This window comes from Ambystoma mexicanum, chromosome 6p, assembly GCF_040938575.1.
Source record: "Ambystoma mexicanum isolate Mex_15411 chromosome 6p, UKY_AmexF1_1, whole genome shotgun sequence".
NCBI classification, from domain to species: Eukaryota; Metazoa; Chordata; class Amphibia; order Caudata; family Ambystomatidae; genus Ambystoma; species Ambystoma mexicanum.
In genome coordinates this window covers 1302904816-1302926700 of record NC_090935.1, presented here as the reverse complement: position 1 = coordinate 1302926700, position 21885 = coordinate 1302904816, and the positions used below count along the sequence as shown (strand labels likewise).

At 45.3% G+C, this 21885-nt stretch overlaps 1 protein-coding gene across 1 annotated transcript in view; it reads left to right on the top strand.

Annotated features, from left to right (window-relative positions):
* The window catches only part of ACER2 (alkaline ceramidase 2), a 220396-nt gene that overhangs the window by 116381 nt on the left and 82130 nt on the right, over positions 1-21885 (top strand). The window contains exon 4 of the mRNA XM_069625959.1: positions 20477-20614. Coding sequence (XP_069482060.1) covers positions 20477-20614 — 138 coding nt within the window. The remainder of the gene's footprint in view (positions 1-20476; positions 20615-21885) is intronic.

Sequence of the window (21885 nt, the reverse complement as noted above, 5' to 3'; positions counted from 1 at the left end):
GCAACCCAAATCCAATTTTAAATGGGTTCTTCTGTCCTTTTCCGCAAGAGGTGGATGGTGCCTTCTTGTCCCAGGCAAGGGTTCATGGTTTACCCGCACCCTCCTTCTGTGTGTTATCCTGGTGTCCTTGTCCGCACCTTCCCTGTCTATGTTTTAAGGTGATCCTACACCCTTCTGCTCCTCTTTTGGGCTCTTCTCCTTTGGTCTCAGTCCTGGCTTCACAGGGGTTCTCTCAGCATTCTTTATCAAATTCTCTGGAGTCTCTCAGCCTCTGCTCTTCTCTTGGTCTCCTTCTCTTCTCCCTCACTTGGATGTGGGCTTTTTCCTCCCTTGTGTTTTCACAGGAGTGACTTTTAAAAGGTCTCTTTCTCCTCCCTGACTTAGCATCCTGAATCTTACCTTCTTGTCCACCTCACCACACCCGTACTGGTTCTTTTCTCCGATCCCAAGACCCGGTCTTGTTCTCTCTCCCATTGTGGGATTAACGCCTTCAGATGGGGGTCCCAATATAGCAATGGTCAGTCCCCCGCCATCCCCTGGGCTTCACAGTGTGCTCTTCGGCTGCAATGTAATGTGGGCATTTTGCTTTGTTTGTTCCACGCAGGCTTCCTCAGCTGGTAGCGCAGGGAAATGATATGCATGCTTGGCATATGAATGGCACTCCGGTGCCAGGAATTGAGGTAGGGGATTTGTGTGCTACAGATTTGCTTGATTGCACAAAGCTCTGTTCTCCCAAAGGTACAGCGCCTGTAACTGCATCACAACCGTGAAAACATGAATGGCTGCGGTTGGAGGATAAAGGAAACTTTGTATCATGGGTGCCACTCATTTGAACACTTTGCGTGATGGGAGCTCAGAGAGAGAGGGGTTAGGCCTCCTGTGATCATCACCTGTGATGTGTAGGGAACTAAGCGAGGGCAACCACATTTGAAGTGCCATAACAAGAAAACTTACCAAGTGTCCCACCCAAATATTTATTGTGCAATGGGTCGAAATGATTGGCATGATTTGTATTTACTTGAAGGACCGGGATGCCAATTTCGATCCGAAATTACTTACAATAACACAATTGCGGATGTCCGTGGCATTCCCACGAAGGGTGACTGCGCAATAACACAAAGAGAGTCCTGCAAAGTCCTTGTTGTGACGCAAGCCCCGGCGCAGCCCTGGTCTGCTTTCTGTGTTAGTTGAAGGAGGTGGGGCTATCTCCTCAAAACACTGTTGCCGGAGCGGAGGGAGCAGAGTCCCGCAGAGTCCTTATTGTGACATTAGCCTCGGCGCAGCCCGGGTCTGCATTCTGTGTTAGTTGAAGGAGGTGGGGCTATCTCCTCAAAACTCTGTTGCCGGAGCGGAGGGAGCAGACTCCCGCAGAGTCCTTATTGTGACATTAGCCTCGACGCAGCCCTGGTCTGCATTCTGTGTTAGTTGAAGGAGGTGGGGCTATCTCCTCAAAACTCTGTTGCCGGAGCGGAGCGAGCAGAGTCCTACAGAGTCCTTGTTGTCCTTGCGGTACTCGGAGATGAGCGTTTTTCTAATCCACCGTGCAGCGAGCTACTGAGCATCCCTGATCTGATCTCTGGTCACGTATACACTCCAGGAGTGCTTTGGCATCCATATCCTCACTGAGACCTGCAGAGGTGCTAAGCTGACACACGTGTAAGTGGTCTTCACCTTTGACTTACCATCTCGTTGTCTACCTCTGGATATTATTGCTAGTTTTACATCATTAATTATTTGCCTAAAGCCACAGAAGGGTGGGGGTGGGGGGGCAGAGACGGACTCTGGAAGCTCCCCAAGAGGTCGGGCGTGCCCTACCCTTAAATTAACATTTTCTTCTATGCTGGCTTATTGGGAAATGCTTGGCAGCCCCCTAAGACTGTAGGCTTTCGATATTTTGGTCCTTTCATTTTTCTTGGTCCTGCAATTTGCCTTCCCTCCGACTGTATTTCAGGGGCTGTGAGATTCTCTCCCCTGCAACAAGGGCGAAGTGGCAGAGTGTGCCTTCACCATTAGGAGACATGCTAGATAGATTGGAATTGGTCTAATGCGAACACCTTCCATCGGGCATTGAAACTTTCATCTGGTGGTGGAGTCGCTGCATAGTGTGCCTTGGTGTCTGGGTGCGCCGGTAGGCGGTGGCTCGCGGTGGAACTCTCTGGGGTTGGACTGAGTTTCTAACTGCACCTCTATATGGTGTGGCTGTTGGTGCGGGGCTATTTGAACTCGGTGCCCTAGGGGGAGTGGACTTGCCTTAACATGTCAAGCCTTGGGCTGATAAAGCACAACTTAACTTGGTAAGCAGAGGTTGGATATTTGCTTGCCTGGCTGAAAACTGTTGCCCCTATAGTCAGACTTGATTACACTATGAAACTTAAATTATTTCGTAGACCGGGGCTACGCAGTAATACCCTGTTGAAAGGGAAGCACACATGTAGTCCGAACCAAGCTAAGAAAGTCCTTAGAGAAGCACCACGAAGAAAGAAAGGGAAGAAGGACCGGGGATGAAAAGAGGGGATTCCCGTATTGTGCCAACTGAAGATCTCAGGATTCTTCTCTGGGGCTGGCAGTACCATGGCCCAGACTGACAGACCCCTTTGGGTGGTTCCTACTACCCAGCCAGAGATTTTGGACCATCTGCCCCCCGATGTCTATGCCCCTATTAAGACCCCCCAGGTCCCTGCGTTGAGGGGCGAGAGCGAAATTGGTGCCTTGCTCTCCTGCTCGCTGCAGTCATTAGATACATAAAAAAAAACCAGGGTCAATTCAACAATAACTGACAACGGTCCTTCACATCTATCATTACTCACAAAAGAATATCAACATTTTATTCAATAAATCGTAAAACATAATAAAAATCAACATTTTTAAAAACACACCTACAGGTTAGTAGTAGAAAAATAAGCTGCTAGTGACAAAAATAGTCATAACAGACCAATAATGATCACAATTTTCTGAATACAAAAATAGAGCAATTTTTAGAAAACCCATGTGAACTTGGTACAACAAATAAGGGTAGACTCTATTGTTTATAGATATTATTTCAGAAGAAAAACCCCAAGTCTTCTAATTGTCTTGGAACAATGCCTCGACATGTTTCAGTTCTTTTCCGTAAGTGTAGAAGTTTCTTCAGGAGGATTTCATATTAAAGTCACTTGCAATTGCCACATTGAATCTTGCAATGTGGCATCATAACCCGTGTAAGTTATGCAGAAGGACTCTGTTTGTAGTGGTCTATGGCTGCACACAGAATCCATCTACGGAAAAGTTGCTACTTTCATCCATGGATTAATCTTTCCATTTTGGGAATTATCTCATCTTCTTTGAAGAGAACAGCTTCAGATGTCATATCTGTGCTGGCTTGAGGATCTTAACCCAAAGAGGTTTCAGTTCGTCCAAATGGTATCCCACAACGGAGGCAGTAGCACTGGATCTGGAAAGCCAAAAGTTCCGGCGCGTCCTCACTACTTGGCATTATCCCCGAGAACAGCTGAGGGGAGACGCCACAGCGGCTACACTAACGCTTCCTCGTCCTATATGGACAATAATGGGTCTTTGCTTAATCTGTGTAGAACACTACAGGGTAATACGCTGGGAAATCCAATGATGACGGCTCTGGAAATTCAACAAATCTGTCGGCTAGCCCTAATTTAGGAAGCCTAGCCAATGAATTGGAGGAGGCTCAGACTTCCAACTACGAGCCTGTGCGGTCAGGCTCAAGGACAGAAAAGGCCCTGATGGTGAAAGCAGACAGGGTTTTACCCATCTTAAACGACCTATCTGCTAAATCGGATGCCCTACTTGCACTTTGCTCTGTAATTGCCAAAGTGTGGTGAAAGCAAAAATGACTGACCTTTTGGACTTAAATACAGCCACCAAGCCCCCTAGCCTATCGGCTGGCCAGATTCACCTCTGCAGGGGGTATACCTCGAGGGCACTAAGGACAGAACAACTAGCCCAACGATCGATTCCTTCACACAGGACTGGGGGTACTCTAGGATCTCCTGTGACAATTACAGGCTCTCCCCAGAGGTAACGGTCCGGTCCTGGAACTCCCAGGACTCCGTTAATATTGCGGCAGTAAATGAGGAGGATGCACTGGAAGCCCTATGTGCTGAAATATCTATGATGGAGAAATCTATACCGTCCCCAGATAACCTACCCACACTGGCCGAGACGAGGGTGGACACGTGGGCTAATTCCATCAGGCTACCTACTCACCCACTTTGCTCGGCCCAGGTTGGGGCTGTGGATGAAACTAACAGGAAATCTGTGGCCCCAGGACGGACAGTGTTCAGAAACCAGACTGACGGGACCAAGCTCACAGTGACTCTGAAGGATCCCTTGGACCGATGGACTACTTCTACCCGTGTCGCTCCTTCACACCTACCACGGGTGTATACTAAGTCCATTTTAGGAAAAGAAAATGCGAAGAATGCAGCTAAAGAAGTGGTGGGTGGTAAATTGGCACCCTATCCCCCCTAACTGGGCCGGTCTAGGCCCCCAGACACCATCCAAGGGATGCTTACATGGCACACGTACCAAACCCCAATGGGGGAAACGTCCCATTTATATAATGAAAGTTTGGGGGGCTGCTGAGCCTATAAACAATTTGGGGACTTGGGGGAGGGGGGGGTTACTTTCCCTTCCAAGATGTGGGCCCTACGATACGAGGGTGGACACGCGGGCTAATTCCATCAGGCTACCTACTCATCCACTTTGCTCGGCCCAGGTTGGGGCTGTGGATGAAACTAACAGGAATTCTGTGGCCCCAGGACGGACAGTGTTCAGAAACCAGACTGACGATACCAAGCTCATAGTGACTCTGAAGGGTCCCTTGGACCAATGGACTACTTCTAACAGTGCCGCTCCTTTACACCTACCACTGGTGTATGCTAAATCCATTGTAGGAAAAGAAAATGCAAAGAATGCAGCTAAAGAAGTGGTGGGTGGTAAATCGGCACCCTATTACCCCTACTGGGCCGGTCTAGGTTCCCAGACACCATCCAAGGGATGCTTACACGGCTCATGTACAAAACCCCAGTGGGGGATACTTCCCATTATATAATGAAAGCTTGGGGGGCTGCTGAGCCTATCAACAATTTGGGGACTTGAGGAGTGTGTGGGTTACTTTCCCTTCCAAGATGTGGGCCCTACAGTATGTCTACGGGAAATAGGGTTACCCATCCCATCAGACCTGGAAATTCCGTAAAACTGGAGGAGGTGCAGCCCACAGACAGAAGCACTTTTCTGAACAGATCAACACTACTCTGTCGTTGGGCTAACACTTCCTGGTTATCATAAATTACCTCTGCGGATATGGCCCAATTGGAACTCCCTAAATCTGTGATTCCGACGAACTGGGCTCTGATTAGATTTGTTTCTCCATCTATTGTGACATTGTTGTTTGAAAACGCTGGGGTGTTTTTCTCTGTGGGGTTGAAACCGACCATTTGTAGCGAAGTAAGTGCTCTCCCTAGGCATGTTGAATGGCCCCGGGAGGCTACCCATACGGTAGGGAAAGCTAGTGATTTAAACGGCAGGCAAGAAAGTCAATTTACTAGAGGGTTGCCCTCGGGTTATTTGTCGACATGTTTTGAAGTTGTTCAATGGGTTATGTCCCCACACAAAAATGACAGTCAAGATGTTAACCAGCTTGAGACATATTGACCCCTGAAGATTGCAAGTTGGAATACTACGGGCTTTAGCCACCTACTGGCTAAGGATGGGTCAGTCAAGACCTTGGTGGAATACGATATCTTTATGTTGCAGGAAACTTGTTTAGATTGCGCACTACTGGTGCATGGCTATACTATCTTCCAAGTTCCTGCAAATAAAGGGCCGCGGGGTAGATTATTCGGGGGCCTCATAATTGGAGTGGGAGTTACCATTTGCTCGTGCAGGGTGACCCCAGTGACCACAGGGGCAAACGTGCTGGCTGTGGAAGTGTGGTCGGACTCCGCCGCCTGTAAATGGAAGATGCTCCTTATAAATGTATATGCCACACCAGGTCTGGGTCTAATAAGTAAGAGGTTTGAGCAGGTGGAGGAAGTTCTGACCACGAACGAACGAGCGGGTGAGGACTACTATGTACTTCTAGGAGGGGATCTAAACGTGAAATGTAGGGATGATATACCTTGTGCCCCTAGTGAAAATATAGTTAAGCAGAGTACAATGTGACAAGAAGAGGGAAACACAAAGGGCAATAAGTGGATTAAGTTCCTGAGGTTATGGGACTTGACGATGCTGAATGGCGGGACAAAAGGTGACATCCCGGGGGAGTATACGTGGCACGGGCACCACGGTCAGTCGACATTACATTATTACTTCGGGAATAATCAGTGCCTAATGGCTACGACCGAGCTTAGGATGATTCACAAGAAACAAAGAGATCACGATATTTTAGCTATTACTCTTAACATTGAGAACCCCCACAAGAAGTACCACGAGGCAGGTGACATAACAACTAACCATAGTGGCAATCGTATTCTCTGGGCCACCAGACAAATCCAGAGACTGGGTGACTATATTGATAACCTCCCAGAGGAAATTATTGAAAGGCTGAGCACACATAGTCCCAATGAAATTGAGACGTGGTTAAAGGGGATTGTGGAAAAAACGGGCTCCTGGGATAGGACCCTGAATTTTAGTTGGATTAAATACGCTCATAAATTCGATAGCACCATAAAAGAAGCAAAACGTGAGATGCAGCGTAAGATTAGGGCGATCTCGCCAAGATTACTCCGTACGCAAGGATGCTCAAAACAAATTAAAAAGGCCAGTTGATTGCGCAACTGGAATAGCTCAACCCTGAATGCAAACTGGCAACATATGTTTTTGGTGTTATGTAGGGGTGACCCTAGAAGCATATGGTGGAATTATCTAAGGTTAGAGGTGCCCCCAGAGTTAAAACTCTGAATCCTATCCAAGAAGATAGTTGGTTGGATTATATGAAGGAGAGAGCAGGGGCTCAAGTTGATGACAGCTGCCCCAGTTACCTACTAAAAGGCTGGTGCCTGGATATCGGGGAACAAGATATTGAAAAGGTAATACAGAGCCTTAAAAACTCTAGAGTACCTGGGCCGAAGGGGCTTGCCAACGTGGGCCTGAATGAAAACTCAGGTAGATGGGCACGTACACTTACATTTTTATCTGATAAAGTTTGTAGTGAACAAACTATCCCCCAGTCATGGGAGCAGTCAATACTCATGTCAGTTTGCAAGAAGGGGGATCGACTTATGCTGGATAACTATCGGCTGTTGTCCATCCTGGATGTTACTGGGCAAATCTTCTCTATATTCACTCTGAAGGCTCTTGAAAGTTGGGAAACAAGTACTAATCTTCTGCACTTTACTCCAACTGGGTTTCGACCTGGCTGTAGTACGTTGCATAATTTGAGGGCTGTGGACGAGATTATTCGGGGAGCTTAGGCGGCAGGTGGGGCTATACTTTACATCAATTTTGTAGACTTCCGTGCTGCTTTCGATCAATCAGGGGACATTTTGTGCCAAAATGAGGAATTGGGGTTGCCCAGAAGGGCTCCCCCAACCTTGTCAGGGGCGTGCATTTGAATACCCAAGCCTGTATCCGCCTAGACGATCAGGGCGGTATGTCCCGCCTGGTGCAGACACACAGGGGAGTCAGGCAGGGGTGCCCCCTGGCCCCTTATTTGTGTAATCTATATATGTCGGACCTCCCTAAACATTTTGGTTTGGGAGTCGGTGCTTCGCAAAGATTGGGAATTGCCCTATCCCATGTATGTTGTCTTCACGGACGACTTGATCATGTTTAAGTTTACCCTACTGGGTGCATGTGCTATGTTCGAAACTTTGGTGGGGCTTACGAGTGATAATGACTTAACTATTAACCTCTGGAAGACCAAGGTCATGACCATATTGTCTAAAAGAATAAAACACATGAGTTTTGATACCATCCTGGGTAGGATCGATTATGTGGATTCATATCCGTATTAGGGGCTTGCGGTGAGCACTAACAGGGTTTGCAAGGATATAAAAGAGGCAAAGGGTATAAAGGCCCGGCAATTGACGGCTTTAATAAGACTGTTTACTTCCAAAACTGCGTGCTATACACTAGAGGGAACCATAGCACTCTACTCACAATAGTTTTGCCCTTCGATCCTGTTTGGACTGGAGTCACTTTGCATGAGTGACTACAGGTCGTTAGATGCTTGCAAAGGCCATTTTTGGAAACGAGTATTAAAATTGAGCTTCGATGGAGGTCCTTTGTTTAGAGCTGGGGTTGCTATCCTTGAAAGGGCAATTGATAACAGTCTATTGCACATCAAAGCTAATTTGCACCCCCGATGTAAACTACTTGCTACTCTCAGTGAGACAGAACAGGGTTCCAACAGCCAACGTGAAACTGAATTGTGCACTATGATGGCACAGATATATGAACACATAGGATGGTGCCTGGATTTTAAACGAGGGACGAGGATTGTTTCCTTGAATCAATTGTTCAAAAATAAAGTGAGGAAGTGGGACTGGACAAAAAATTACCTGCACCTGTCCATCATTAAGAACTACAAGTATGTTACAAATGCAGAAACGTAGTTGTGCGTTACTGTGAGGGACTCCTGCCATGACCAAGGGTCAGTAAATTACATCTGAACTGATGATACTAGTAATAGATTCTGTCGCATTGCGTGCGGCAAAGAGTGCACCCACGGCCTTCTTTTTTGCAAAAGAATATTCAATGGCACCACACAAATTGCGCCAGTTAGAAGTGTTTTATTCACAAATAGTGTCCGTTATGACACGTGTTTCGGCCTTTGGCCTTCTTCAAAGCGGAAACACGTGTTGCAACGGACACTATTTGTGAATAAAACACTTCTAACTGCCGCAATTTGTGTGGTGGCATTGAATATTATGTCGCAAATGTGACTCACTCTTAATGCCAAACTGTGGCTCTTTACTTACTTGCTAAAGAGAGAGCTCCCACTGCACTCGCCCCCATACTTCCTCCTGACCCCACCACCCCCTCCAGTGAGCCTTAATAATGTCATTTTCTATATTTGTATAGTACTCCTCTTTAATTTGAAGACTTGCCCCTTAGGTTACTGTTACCTTGTCACCTGTTTTCTTATATATATATTTTCTGTTTGTTTTGCTTTGTTCCTGGTATATGTGGCCCTTTTTTACACCCTCATACATTGGCTCACCACTTAGTCTCATCTTTGTGTTAATTTTTTTATTATTTATTTATTTGTGTATATTTCATAGAACATTTACAACATAACATATTAAAATGGTGCTTCATACACATAGGTCTTATCACAATTCAAGTACAAAATGTACAATTCAAAATTTGTTGAACGTTCGCAATTCACGATTCAGAGTCCAAAAAAAACCCCATATGAAGGTATTAAGTTTGCCTTGTTCTGTGTATGGTGTTTGGTGAGCAAAAGCCGTGTTGAAGCTAGTAGTGAAAACATAGCTAATGAAATTTAGCTCGAGGGTTTGGATGGTAGTGACTCGAATGATATTCAACGAGCCACTGAGTGTCACTGTCCCTTTTACTCAATTACCTGGGTGATACCGCTTTCCCCCCTCCATTGGTTTTATTTTTATATATTCATTGAGGGCACACTTGGTGGAGTCCTTGCCCCTTTAATAAAACCTCTATTTGATAGACATTTAGGTTTTAAAACTGTTGGGGTGGTACCACGGTTCACTCTGAATACTTTCCTCATTACATTGGCCATCAGGTTAATACCGGTAGGGCGGTGGCACTGGTTTCACTTGGCAGGTGTTTGGCTTGCTGGCTCTGGCAGTACTCTTTAATTAATTTTGCTCTCGGTCTGTTTTTCTTTTGGACTCTGAATCTTGAATTGCGAAAGTTGAACTAATTTTGAATTGTAAATTATGTACTTGAATTGTATTAAGACCTATGTGTATGAAGCACCATTTTAATATGTTATGTTGTAAATGTTCTATGAAATATACACAAATAAATAAATGATAAAGAAATTAACACACAGATGAGACTAAGTGGTGAGCCAATATATGAGGGTGTACAAAAGTGTCACATATACCAGTGCCCTACCTGTGCCTAACCTGACTCACTATTTACGATGTAACGCAACTACCATTTCCTGTATGACTCCTCTATGATGTATGTATGCACCTTTACTGTGACTGTTGAGTCCTAACATTGTACCTTAGCTCTGTGATGCCTCCGGGTATGGGCGCTACCAACAAATCCAATAAATAAATTAAATAAATAAATAAACCCCAGGAACCCGAAGATAACCTCTACGCCAAAGAAAATAGAGAAGAGTCGCAGGGTGTTATAATGACTTTGAACCGTATTAACATTTTCCCAGCCCAAAATACCCTGCCCATCCCATGTAGCGTCTCCCTAGCTCCAGGCACTATCCCCTGCGCAGCTGACTCCTACATACTGCCCACATGCCACACGCACGTGTGAACGGTCAACTAGGGGAGTCAGGCGTGAGTCACGAGAATTGCCAGTGCGCTGAACAACCCACTCCCGCACTCCCTTGGCTAGCCTCCCCAAGTGCTGCTGATGTATTTGAATTTAAATAAACCTGTTTGCCACGTTATTAGCCTTCAGCTTTAATGCGGTACACACATCCCATGTACTCAGCATTTAAATACCACACCTGGCTTAAGGGCAGGCACGCGTTAAAAGAAATCAACAAATTAATTGCAGGCAGCACAGAGAAGTACTACAGGTTTCCTGTCATTTGGTGCCAGTCACCAAAAGAAAAGAAACCAGCATTGACAATGGCAACAGGGCTTTTGTGTAGTCATGGGAAAGGCACTTGCCAAGCACCGCCGTAGTGGTATTAACTGGCATTTGATGGTAGCAGGTGCAAAAGGGTGGAAATACCTCGCCATTTAATAGAAGTGCCTGGTAAATACCTAACATCTACACACAAGCCAAAACTGGTTGTCTTTGCCAATGCTGGTTTTTAACAGTATTTCTTTCAGGGATGCACATACTGCTTATAAATCAAGTGGCTGAAGGCAGACCAGGGCTTGACTAAAGCGAGCTGAAAGAGTTCCCGTGATGAGTTGTTTTGGGCGGGGAGGGGTATTATCTGGCTGGGAGTGGCCATAGGGATTATTATGCCCAGGGGTGGGCAAATAACCAAAAAACACCTTCAAGCTTTGTGCCCCTCCTCATCTGCCATTTCTCCCTATCTGCAGTCTCCTAATAGCCAAACTAAAACGAAATGCTCACTTTGAACTGCCTGTGTGATCCCCTTCAAAGCTCAAGGCCTGGGACAACTGCCCCGTCCTGCCCTCACCGCCTGCCCTACCTTGTGAAGGCTCGACTGCCTCTTCAGAACCACACATGCAAAATCTACTTTTGGACCACTGGAAGAGAACATTTACCAACTGCGTTTCTGCATATCCTCCTGACACACGGCACTGCAGAAAACGTCAAGGCACAAAAGAGAGTCTTCCCTGCTGGTCAAGACATCTAGAACACCTTACGTTGCACCGCATCTAACTTGCGATTTGTGAAAGTGCCCTTTAGCAGTGGACGCAGGGGCGCCTCCAAGGGGTGGCCAGGGGGGGCCATGGCCACCCTTATAAAAATGCTGGCCCCCCCATCGGCCACCCCATGAAAAAGCAAAAAAATACACTTTTTTTTCTTCCCCTCTGAACTGTGCATGGACAATAATCACATGTGCAGTTCAGTGTGAACACATTTTTTTGTTTGTTGCCGCAGCTCACCACCTTCGATGGACTGGATCAAGCCACGTATGATGGTGGCCCTACCCCCATTGATCGCACAATAAACACAGCCTGAGTGCACGCATTTCTGTTTTGGCTTGCACTTGCAGGCTTTGTTCACTTCCAGGCACTGAAAAGGAGACCTGGGCTGCGGCGCTGAGGGATCGAGTGGTTGTCCCAGGCAAGCACTTCAGAGTTGAGGTATGTGGCACCAGGGGTGGTGCCAGGCATGGGCGTGGGAGGGCTAAAGTCCCCCCCCCTTCTGCAGCTGCCTATTTGCCATGCACAGGCCTGCTCGCTTGACCTCAAGCCGGCGCTCTCCACACCGCTTTATTTTCTCCTCACAAAACTGATTATGGGGGAGGGAGGAGGCGTTAAAATGTAACAAGCCCATTATTATTAAATAGAACAATTGTGGAGGTGAGACGCCCCTGGAAGAAGAGAGTACCTGCTGGCTGCGAGATGCATGCTGGCCACCTTAGCAGGATAATCGGTGTCTCTTTCAGTGAGGCCATTCTCCTTGTACCCATCGTGAAGAGTACACCCTGTGTCAAAAACGTGTTGCTGCGGTGCCTGCCAATTGAAAGAGCAGCTCTTTAAATTGTATCTGGCCTACGTGGCCAGACCATGTCGAATGCGAACCCTGCCAAGTTGTCATTTGCCAATCGGCAAAGAGCAGTGCTGCCATCATTGCTGCCTATCCAAAAACAGGGCCCCTCCTGTCACAGCCGTCCCCTGGACTAGAGGCCCATGTTCGGTGACCTTTACTTTCTACCCCCAAATACCTTTGCCCTTCTACCTGCCCATTCGACAGGTGGGAGGCATTTCACTGCCCTACTCTCCACACAAGACACATGATTGCTGCCCACCTTCACCCCACCCTTGACCGAGGCCAGCACTGCACTGCCCTGATCTCCCTACACAATTCTGCTCTCCTCACACACGCAATTTCTTTATACTTACACCTCCTTACGCAATCCCGACAGTTCTGTCACCACCCAGAACAAATTAGCTCCTAGGCCTGTTGTGCACTGCTAGATTTGGTCCCTCTATATAGGACTTCTAGAAACATTTAAATTAAATAACTATCAACTTTCCCACTAACAGATGTGACTCCCCTCATTCTTGTGTGCACTTCAGAATGCTGCATTAAAATAGAAACAAGCACCCCTCTCTAATGCTTCAGAGGATGACAGTGTCCATATTACTTGCCAATATGCTTCAATACAGTCCTTCCCTTCCTTGACATAGTCCTTACAACTTGCAGCACTTTCACCTCTCGAGTCACCTTATGTAAGCAAATAGCTTTCAAATAATACTTTAGTTTAATTCAAATGCAGACTCCAAATAGCACTCCTCCCACTCCCAGAATGCTCTCTTTGGCTAGAAAGCTCCTAAGCATGTGCACAGGCTGGCAGCATTACTTGGCAGGGTAGCAGGAGGATTGAGAGTGACAAGAAAGAGTAGGATTTGGAGTAACGCGAATCCCCTGTGGACACTATAGCACCTTCCTGGCCCCAGTTGTAGATATATGAGGCTATAGCAAGCACCATTAAACACACACACTGGAAATGCTGCAACACATTTGCTGAAGACCAGATCCTTAATGAGCAATGCTTTCTGATCTAAAATGAAGTCCAACAAAGTCTACAACATGAAATGTGTAATGCTTAATGAATGTTAAGGGACACATGCTTACATTGTGGTCCTGCAGATTTTGGGCACTGATACACACCTCCTTTCTGCCCATAAAGCTGCAATGCCACCCGAGTAATGAAATTGGATCACATTAAGTAGTAGAACTTTCTGGTGTCCTTAGTCCAACACAATCATTTGCTTTGCCCATCTGCCTTTGATAGTAGTTGCATGTTTCCAGCTCCATTTCCCTGGAACAAAAGCTACTAACAGTGTGCCAACAGAGCGAAAAGGAGCAACTCTGTGTAAATAGATGGCCCTCCCTAGGTACAACATATGAGGCAGCCCATCAGGGCAGTTTTACAGACTGAAAGTAGGGAGACTACGCTTCAGTGATATATGAAAGGGCATTTACTTACGAACAAACCCAGAGTAGAAGTCATTTCAGATGAGGCTCAGAGGAAAGAAGTGCCCCCCAATTTCCCTAAGCAGTGAGTTGAAGTAATAGCCACTAAATAAATAGTGCCATAAATGACAAAAGCTGCAGGTGCACCTTTTGCAGAAGGGTCTAGTCGGGAGACTCACACTCTAAGTGCATGGCATGTTTTACTGCCATTTTTGGGCAATGGAAAGCCTACTTGAGTGTTTGTATGTGATGGTGGGGTTGGAGTGGGAATAGGTGGGGGAGAATACTACAGTGGGGCTGGCCTGGCAGGGTCTTACTGTGGCATGGAATGTTGTACTCGCATTAAGGTCAAAGGCAACATGAGTGTTCTTACATTGGGAGCGCATGCTTCCTTATCTTGACTTGGGTCTTTATTATTTTACTGGTGTTTAAGGTCAAAGGCAACATACATATTGTTACATGGGGGAATATAACATGATGTGTGCAACATAAATGTTCTTATATGGGGGGATTTGTGTGATGATATGCTATTTATATAGCGCTTTCACCAAAGCGATTTTCAGAGAACATATTTACATCAAATGTATCACCCAGCCAAAGTTTGCACTCATTTAATGAGCTTTATTTAATTATTGCATTTATTGACATTGCGCAAACCCATACGTATCACGGCGGTGGTACAACTTGGTGAGCAGGGAAAACAGTACAGTACAGAGTAAGAGAGGTAACAAGTTGCAAAAGCAACATAATAGTACGAGGTCCATATAGGAGGGTAGAGATCACAGAGATCACATTGAAGTATGAAAGACAGAGTTGGCCTTGCCTGGATTTGAACCTGCGAATCACACTAGGATTACAAAAGCATGCCCTCAGCCCGGTGAGCTATTTTACCGGCTTGCCAGCAAGAGCATGTTTTCTTTATGTGGCATTGCAGTGTATTACTGGTGTTAAGGCCAAAAGCAACATACGTATTCTAACATTGGGGTGGGGGCATTCGTGCTGCCTGCAAGGCTATATGTTTTTTTACTGTGGCATGACATTTTTTATTGCCGTTAGGGAGCAAATACAACATGATGAGTGTTATTATATGTGGAGTGGGGGATTTTTGTAGCCAGCAAGGATATATTTTCTTAATGTGGCATGGCTCTTTTTTCACTGGCATTAAGGCAAAGCCAACAGGAGTATGTTCTTACATGGGGATTCTGGCACGTACTGGGAGAGCTAGCATAAACATGCTTTGTTATAGTATCGTTACTGGCATTATGGACAAAGCAAACATGATTATTGTCATATATGGAAATATTGGCATATATAGGTGCACCAGAAAGGACATGTGTGAGCACAATCAATATGAAAATGCTTTTTTACACTTGCAGAGTACTGGCATATAGCGGACAAAGGCATTATGAAAATGTGTTTGAAAATGCTCCGGTGCATTGTTGGTGGCTTGGAATCTAACATACTTTTCATGTCTTACCCTACAAAATCGATTGTAAACTGGGTGGTTTTTACCTAATTTATCACAAAGTGTACTGTAAAATGCACTATATTTTAACACATTATTTAAAACCTTTTCTCAAGGGGACAAACCCCCTTTGATTGGTTCGCCCTCCCTCACTACTCTGTCACTCCTATGTATTTGGCTGGGGGCAGAACAAGTGCCCTTCCTTCTGCAGGCTCTTCTTAATGTGGGCCCTACTACATTAGCTCCAGGCCCCACTTGTTACAGAATAACGGCTACGCCTCTGGTGAGTTGAGGTGAAAGATGGATCTAATGGGCCAAAGGAAGGCGTGATATCTACTCAGCCTACTGGGCTTGCAAAGCGGATGTTAGGACGAGGGTGGTTCAGTAGCCCAATAGGTTTAATGTCCGGGCTCACTAACAGTTTTCAAAACTGCCATCCAGCCCCGCCAAAATGTTGAGGCTGGATCCGCCCCTGTTTGGCACCCTGTGTGCCACCCCAAGATTTCCTCTGGCCTCATCAGGCCACCCCTATGAAAAATTTCTGGAGGCGCCACTGAGTGGACGGCGCCTAAAACTAAACCAATCCGCCCGACGCGTTGTACTTGTCATTTGCTTCCCTCACCACCTCGCACTTAAGGCAGTCCGGGCTCGGCAGGGGTGTGACAAGTGTGAAGGCGAAATAAAACCCAGGGGTAACATCTATATTCATGCAATGTTGAAAGACTGATGCGTGTTTTCAACCTTTGTAGCCAACTTTCTGTGTACATAGTGGTACAAATGCCTTTCCAAATGTCCCTGAAAAAGAATTGTATGGCTGCAATATATGGAAGAGAGGGCCTCCTATCCTACCTCTTAAGGATAATGCAGGTCGCAGAGGAGTTCCGGGACCAACTAGAGAGGGGCGAGACAGAAGGCCGAGTTCCTTTAAGGCAATGGAACTCCGAGGTGACTTGCAATATCCCTTTTTACGTACGGTATATAGCATGTTATTCCTTATAGTTCACGGCCACACTCTGTCTTCCCATTCAATACTTGGCCCCTTGCTTAATCTAATGTAAGAGGCCTTCCATTTGGTGAGCCATATCATCACTGTAAGATTTAACACAAGCAATACGGAGCTTCTAATGTGTGCGGAAAAAGTTTAAGCACTGCAACTATTTTTCTGCACCACATTCATGTATACATACTATGTATATGAAAACTAAAAATACATCAATAAAATAAGCCGTAATCTGCAGATTCTTGGTCACATGTCTTAAACTCCAGCAGGGCACCCATTAAGCATTCTAACATTGGCTCCCGTTGCAGCTAGAATTTGTTTTAAAATGAACGCCCTGACTCATGAATGCCGTATGGGTCTGCTCCCTTGTATCGTAGAGAGGGCTTTGTCCAACATACCACGGTAATATCTACGCGGTTATGTAATACCATGTATTTAACCTGCCCTAGAATCAAACGTGTAGGAGGGGGAGAGGGGGCGGTCGCTCTTTCTCTGTCCAGGTGGTAACAGCCTGGAACAAATGTCCAGTTGAACTACATAAGGAAGAGAACTTACTTTCCGTAAACGTCTTAAAACTATCCTGTTCAACTGAAAAGTTGTTCTTGTCCTGTTCTGATGTGTCCATGGTGTTTTTGTATGCCCTGATGCCTGCGGTGCGTTATAAATACATACATAAATAAATCTGAACAGTTCCGAGTCAAGTAATGGCTGTAAAGTGTCATAGAAAACTATTTTACAAGTAAATAGTGTGATAAGGTTGTCACAGCTTTAATGAAGTGCTGTGGTGGCAGCTGGAATTCTACTCTTGTCTGTGCTGACTCAAGCAGCAGGCATTATGATGTCACAATTGAAGCATAATAACTGATTACAGATCACTTGTGATGTCACTAGTAGCCTGTAAGAAGAACATTATTTCCAGGGTTTTATACAGATATTGCAGGCTCCCATGCATTATACTCTATTTGCACCCGAAGAAGAGCCATTGACCACATTGACCAATCAGGTGGCTGGAACAGCGGGTGGCGCTATGTTTTTTTTAATGGGGGAGGCAACACGGAGCCTCTCCCTGTTGCCTCCCCATCCCCATACCCTCACCCAACCAAACAAAACCTCTATGCCACCCTGTCCCTCCTTAGCTGCAGTTCCAGAGCTTTGAGCTCCGATCCACCGCACCTCCTGCTCCAGCCGCCATAATAGCCCCTTTTCCCTATGGTGGCGGCCATCTTTGTTTATTTTGTATATTCTTTTTTTCCTTCAGAGATTGGCGTCGCTTGCGGCGCCAATCTCCGAAAGAAAAAAAAGAATGCCATTCTCACCCCAGATGAACCCTGTCATGCAAATGGTTCTCATGCCCCGGCGGGAGGGTAGACATGGCTGGTAATGGCCCACAGCTCAAGCCGAGGACCTTGCTTTGCTCAGACCTATCATGGCACAGGCTGGCGGGCCTTTACTAGCCATGTCTGCCCTCCTGCCAATGGCGTATTTAGATTTTTTTCTGCCCTATGCCCAAATAAGTGGATGCGTCCCTTCCAACTTTACTCCACCTCTGCACCTTCACCAGATTCCTTTCCTTCAACAAGCTCTGTCCAAGATGTCCAAACTACACCCCTTCAGCCGCATTACATCCCCAATGTTGGCACCATAACATTATAAGGACGTTTTTAAGTTTGCAGGGATTAGAAACGTATTGCTTCCTCTTTGTTCATTCAAGCCTGTCAGCTTCTATGTTATGTTAGTTTTAAGATCTCTGCTGCCCAAGATTAGGAGAAGGCAGTGTGCTCTACAGTTGATCACCCTAAGTTACCTGGGGGAACCCAGACATGAACACCTTGCTCACTGTGCTCAGAGAGGCACAGCTCCACCCGACTAGGCCAAAACACGTGTCTGGGGTTGCTGTTGGCACCCTTGTTCAAAGGAGGTTTGCCAAGCTTTTCAGTGCTGGACTGCCCCTGCGGGCGGAGCAAAGACTGATATGCAAATGGGTATTCTTGCTTTGTGAAAAGTACAGTGAGCAAAAAGCGATGACTGCAGACTCTCAAAGTGGATAAAAAACACCAAACGGGTTATCATGCCATGTTCTTTCTAGAGAGGGGCACCTGCTACCTTTTTTGTGCTCTACAATTGAGTGCACCAGAGGTAATTGTTACGGCTAATTGTCTGCTTTTGGTTAGGTCTGAAAACAATCTTTTAGAGTAAGCGATAAGAACATAAGCTGTCTGCCAACTGGACACAAGTGAGAGAAGGTTGGCACAAGGAATTTTGGTTTCAAGGCTAATATCTGGTTTCTCTCACAAATTGCCTGCTGTCACTCTATGAGAAGCACCCAGACTGGTCTGTTATATCAATGCCAAATAACAACATTTCTACATCCGGATTTGTCAAATGGTTTAGTTTGCATATGAAATATATGCAAGTGATACAGGCAGATCTCATACAAATGTTGAATAAAAAGGACTCGACTCCCTTCTTATGGTTACAGCTCTGGTGTTAGCAGGGGGCAAACTGGAAATAAGGCAAGTTACCTGCTGCAGCCGATGTACCTCCCATCCCCTAGTCTGGAACGCCATGAAATATGGCAAAATCACAAGTGAAGTTTGTAAACTCTGCCTGGGCATAAACACCTCAGCAGAGTAAAGACAGCTGGAGAAGGTTCTTGGAATCTTTGGCTGTGCATTCTCATGGTGGAGTAATGGATAAGATTGACCCTGAACATTCATGTGTGGGAAGTCACAGCACTCCCCGTAGATGCACAATGCAGGTACCTTTTATAACAAATGAAGTGGTACATACTGGTCACATCATTGCTGTTTATGCAATTGTTCAAAATACCCAACACTCCAAGAGTAGAAGTGAACAATGGATCGGGCGTTCCAGCACAATATTACCTTGGTGTGTCTTGTTTAGGATATGAGTCTTGCCAGCATGCGTTTAAGGACATTTAAAATGTTTGTTAACTCTGTAGAGTTGGTTGGACTGTACAGTGCATAGGAACATTTTGATATGTGTGGGTATAACTATAGATATAGATGTCCTGCTGTCGTTTGAAGTACAGTTTCACAGTACAAGTCCTACATTGTATTTAAAATATAATTAATGCAACAATTACTCCTAAAGATCACTGTTATGCATTGTGTAACATACTTTGCTGTTGGTTCTCCTGGTAGTACTGAGCGTGCAGTAGAATGTCATTAAAGACACATGATAAACCCAGCAGGGATGCCATTTGCCTGCTTAGCATTGAGCAGCATCTGTAAAGATGGCAGAATGGATATCTTTACGGGACACCTTTACAACTGTGAAACAGTGTGTACCTTTGGCACAAAGTTTTTGTTCTAGTCCTTGTATGGCTTTGGGTATCCTTTTTTGATGCATTTGCGCATTCAGACTTATTCTTTGCCATTTTAACTTCTCGAGAATCTATTTCATGCTTGCACCTCTTGGGCGGCCACAGGCCTCTGAAATGTGGTGCTGGGAGGAAATTTAGTGCTTGCTTCTGAACATCATTTTAGTGCCACATGTGGGAACTCTGTGCTTGTCTTAAGCATAGGCATGCTTTAAGATTGTAAAGATTTCTGAAGGGAAAAACTTCATTTTTGCAACAGTTTAAAAAATGTATGTCATGTATTTGAATATGGAAGTGTTACTTAACAGAGTGTATGTTTGTATTGATTAGAAAGAACTCCAAAGATAGTGTGAAGTGACACCAACACAACCAATGAGGTTTTGGCTGGTTTGCATATTAACGAGCATTTTAGGAAGATTAGGATGACCAAAGAGCTTTATATCTGTATATATATCTTTGAGAGTTGTATGACTGAATCCCTAAATCCAGTTCCTTCTTTATTTGTTTTATTTAAACGAAGGTAACCCTAACAATACACTTTTTGTAAATATCAATCTTATATATACAAGTTTGGCCGTCAAAAACTTTAGCTGTCAGAGTGGAATGACTACTAACAGCTCATAATTACTTGCAGTGTTGTGGATCAGCCAGAAACAGAGAAACAAAATTAGCTTTATATAAAAAAAAGACCAGTAAATTAATAATAAACTGCAATAAAATGATGCGCCTCTGCCAATCTTTCTAGTCGGCCTTGTAAATACATCTATGCCTCCTGCTGAGGCATGGAAGCCATAATATACAACCGAATCTGGGTGTTAATACAGTGAATTGATTTCCAACATTATTGCAGCTTTCCATCTTTTCCCTGTGCCTGCTTCATCTTTCTTTCTATTGGTTTTAGGTCACGGTTTAAAGTTGCTGTTGCTGTCTTCTCTGGAATCGCAACGGCTCTCGCCTTCGTTAAACCAGAGCTAAACCACGTAACGCTCATGGCTCTGGGAGTGCCTTGCACAGTCCTACTCATCACAGAGTTGAAAAGGTATGTCTCAGGGAAAAGTTGGAAGAATAGGCTTTGGAAAAGTTCCCTTTTTTTGTGTACCCTTGATATCTGAATGTTATCTCCGAGAGGCTGTAATTTGTTTTTTTAAAGCAAGTTTATTTTTGGATCTAAGGCATAAAGGTATATACAATTTAACATTTGCCATCAATTATTATTTAGGTTCTGTGTCTTACTTGTGTTAATTCCTCACAGTTTGTAGAAGTTCGCTTTACCTTCAAAGATTTTCAGTTTTCAATCCCCCCGCTCTCCCCTTCCCTCCATTCCCCCTCCCCTTACCAACCTCTCCCCTCCACAACTTTAACCTCTACTTTACACTATGGAGTTCAGTAGATTTAGGATCTTTTCCTGACGCATGGGTCCCGGCGTCTTTACGTCTGGTAGGTCTCAGATGACATGCGTGTTTCAGAGTAGACAGGGTTTGAAGAATTGGGCTTCTCTGTCCCGCACCTGTTCATAGAATGGGTTCCAGATAGTTAAGAATTTTAGGTATTTTCCGGTACTGAGAGCACATATCTTCTCCATAGCCATTACTCCCCAAACCTTCATCCACCACCAAGCTGAGGTCGGGCCCTCTTCGTTTTTCCAGTTTTTTGCAAGGGTCATTCTTGCTGCTGATAACAAGTGAGTAATGAGCATGGCTGTCATTCCTGACATTGCGTATTTACCTTCTATGGGGACTCCTAAGAGAATTGTTTTCGGAGATCTGTAATTTGTAAAGATGTGGTGTAGCCTGCCTTGGGCCTGCGCTCCTGTTTCTAAGTGTTATGCTCTCCGCAAGGTACAGATGTTTGTGACAGTTGGCGCCAGAGCCTATTGCAGTGTAATCCTCTGACCTCGCGTACACGCAGTGTAGCCAGACAGAGTGTCCATATATTGAACATTGCAGGAAGCATTGAAGACACGAAGAGCTGGACTCTGCGTGGCTAACATCAAGCAGACATGTATGAGCAACGTGACACCAAAACCAAAATAATGGTCAATATATCCTGTTGACATCTTGTGAAAACTGTTGGAAATTGTGTGATATTTTAATATTCTGATAGGATATTTTAACATTAAACCTCATGGTGGAGGGCAGCATTCACAGGCAAAGACAAGGTGCCGCATTGGCCTCATCAGTGTCCTTTCGGGGCATCGAACACAGAATTTATTAGAGTAGGGGTCAAGGTCTGTACACTTTCCTGGCTCCTGGCTTCTGTTGAATAGTCATCAAGTGCCCTTTCTATCAATTCATTTAGGGGTGCAGTAGG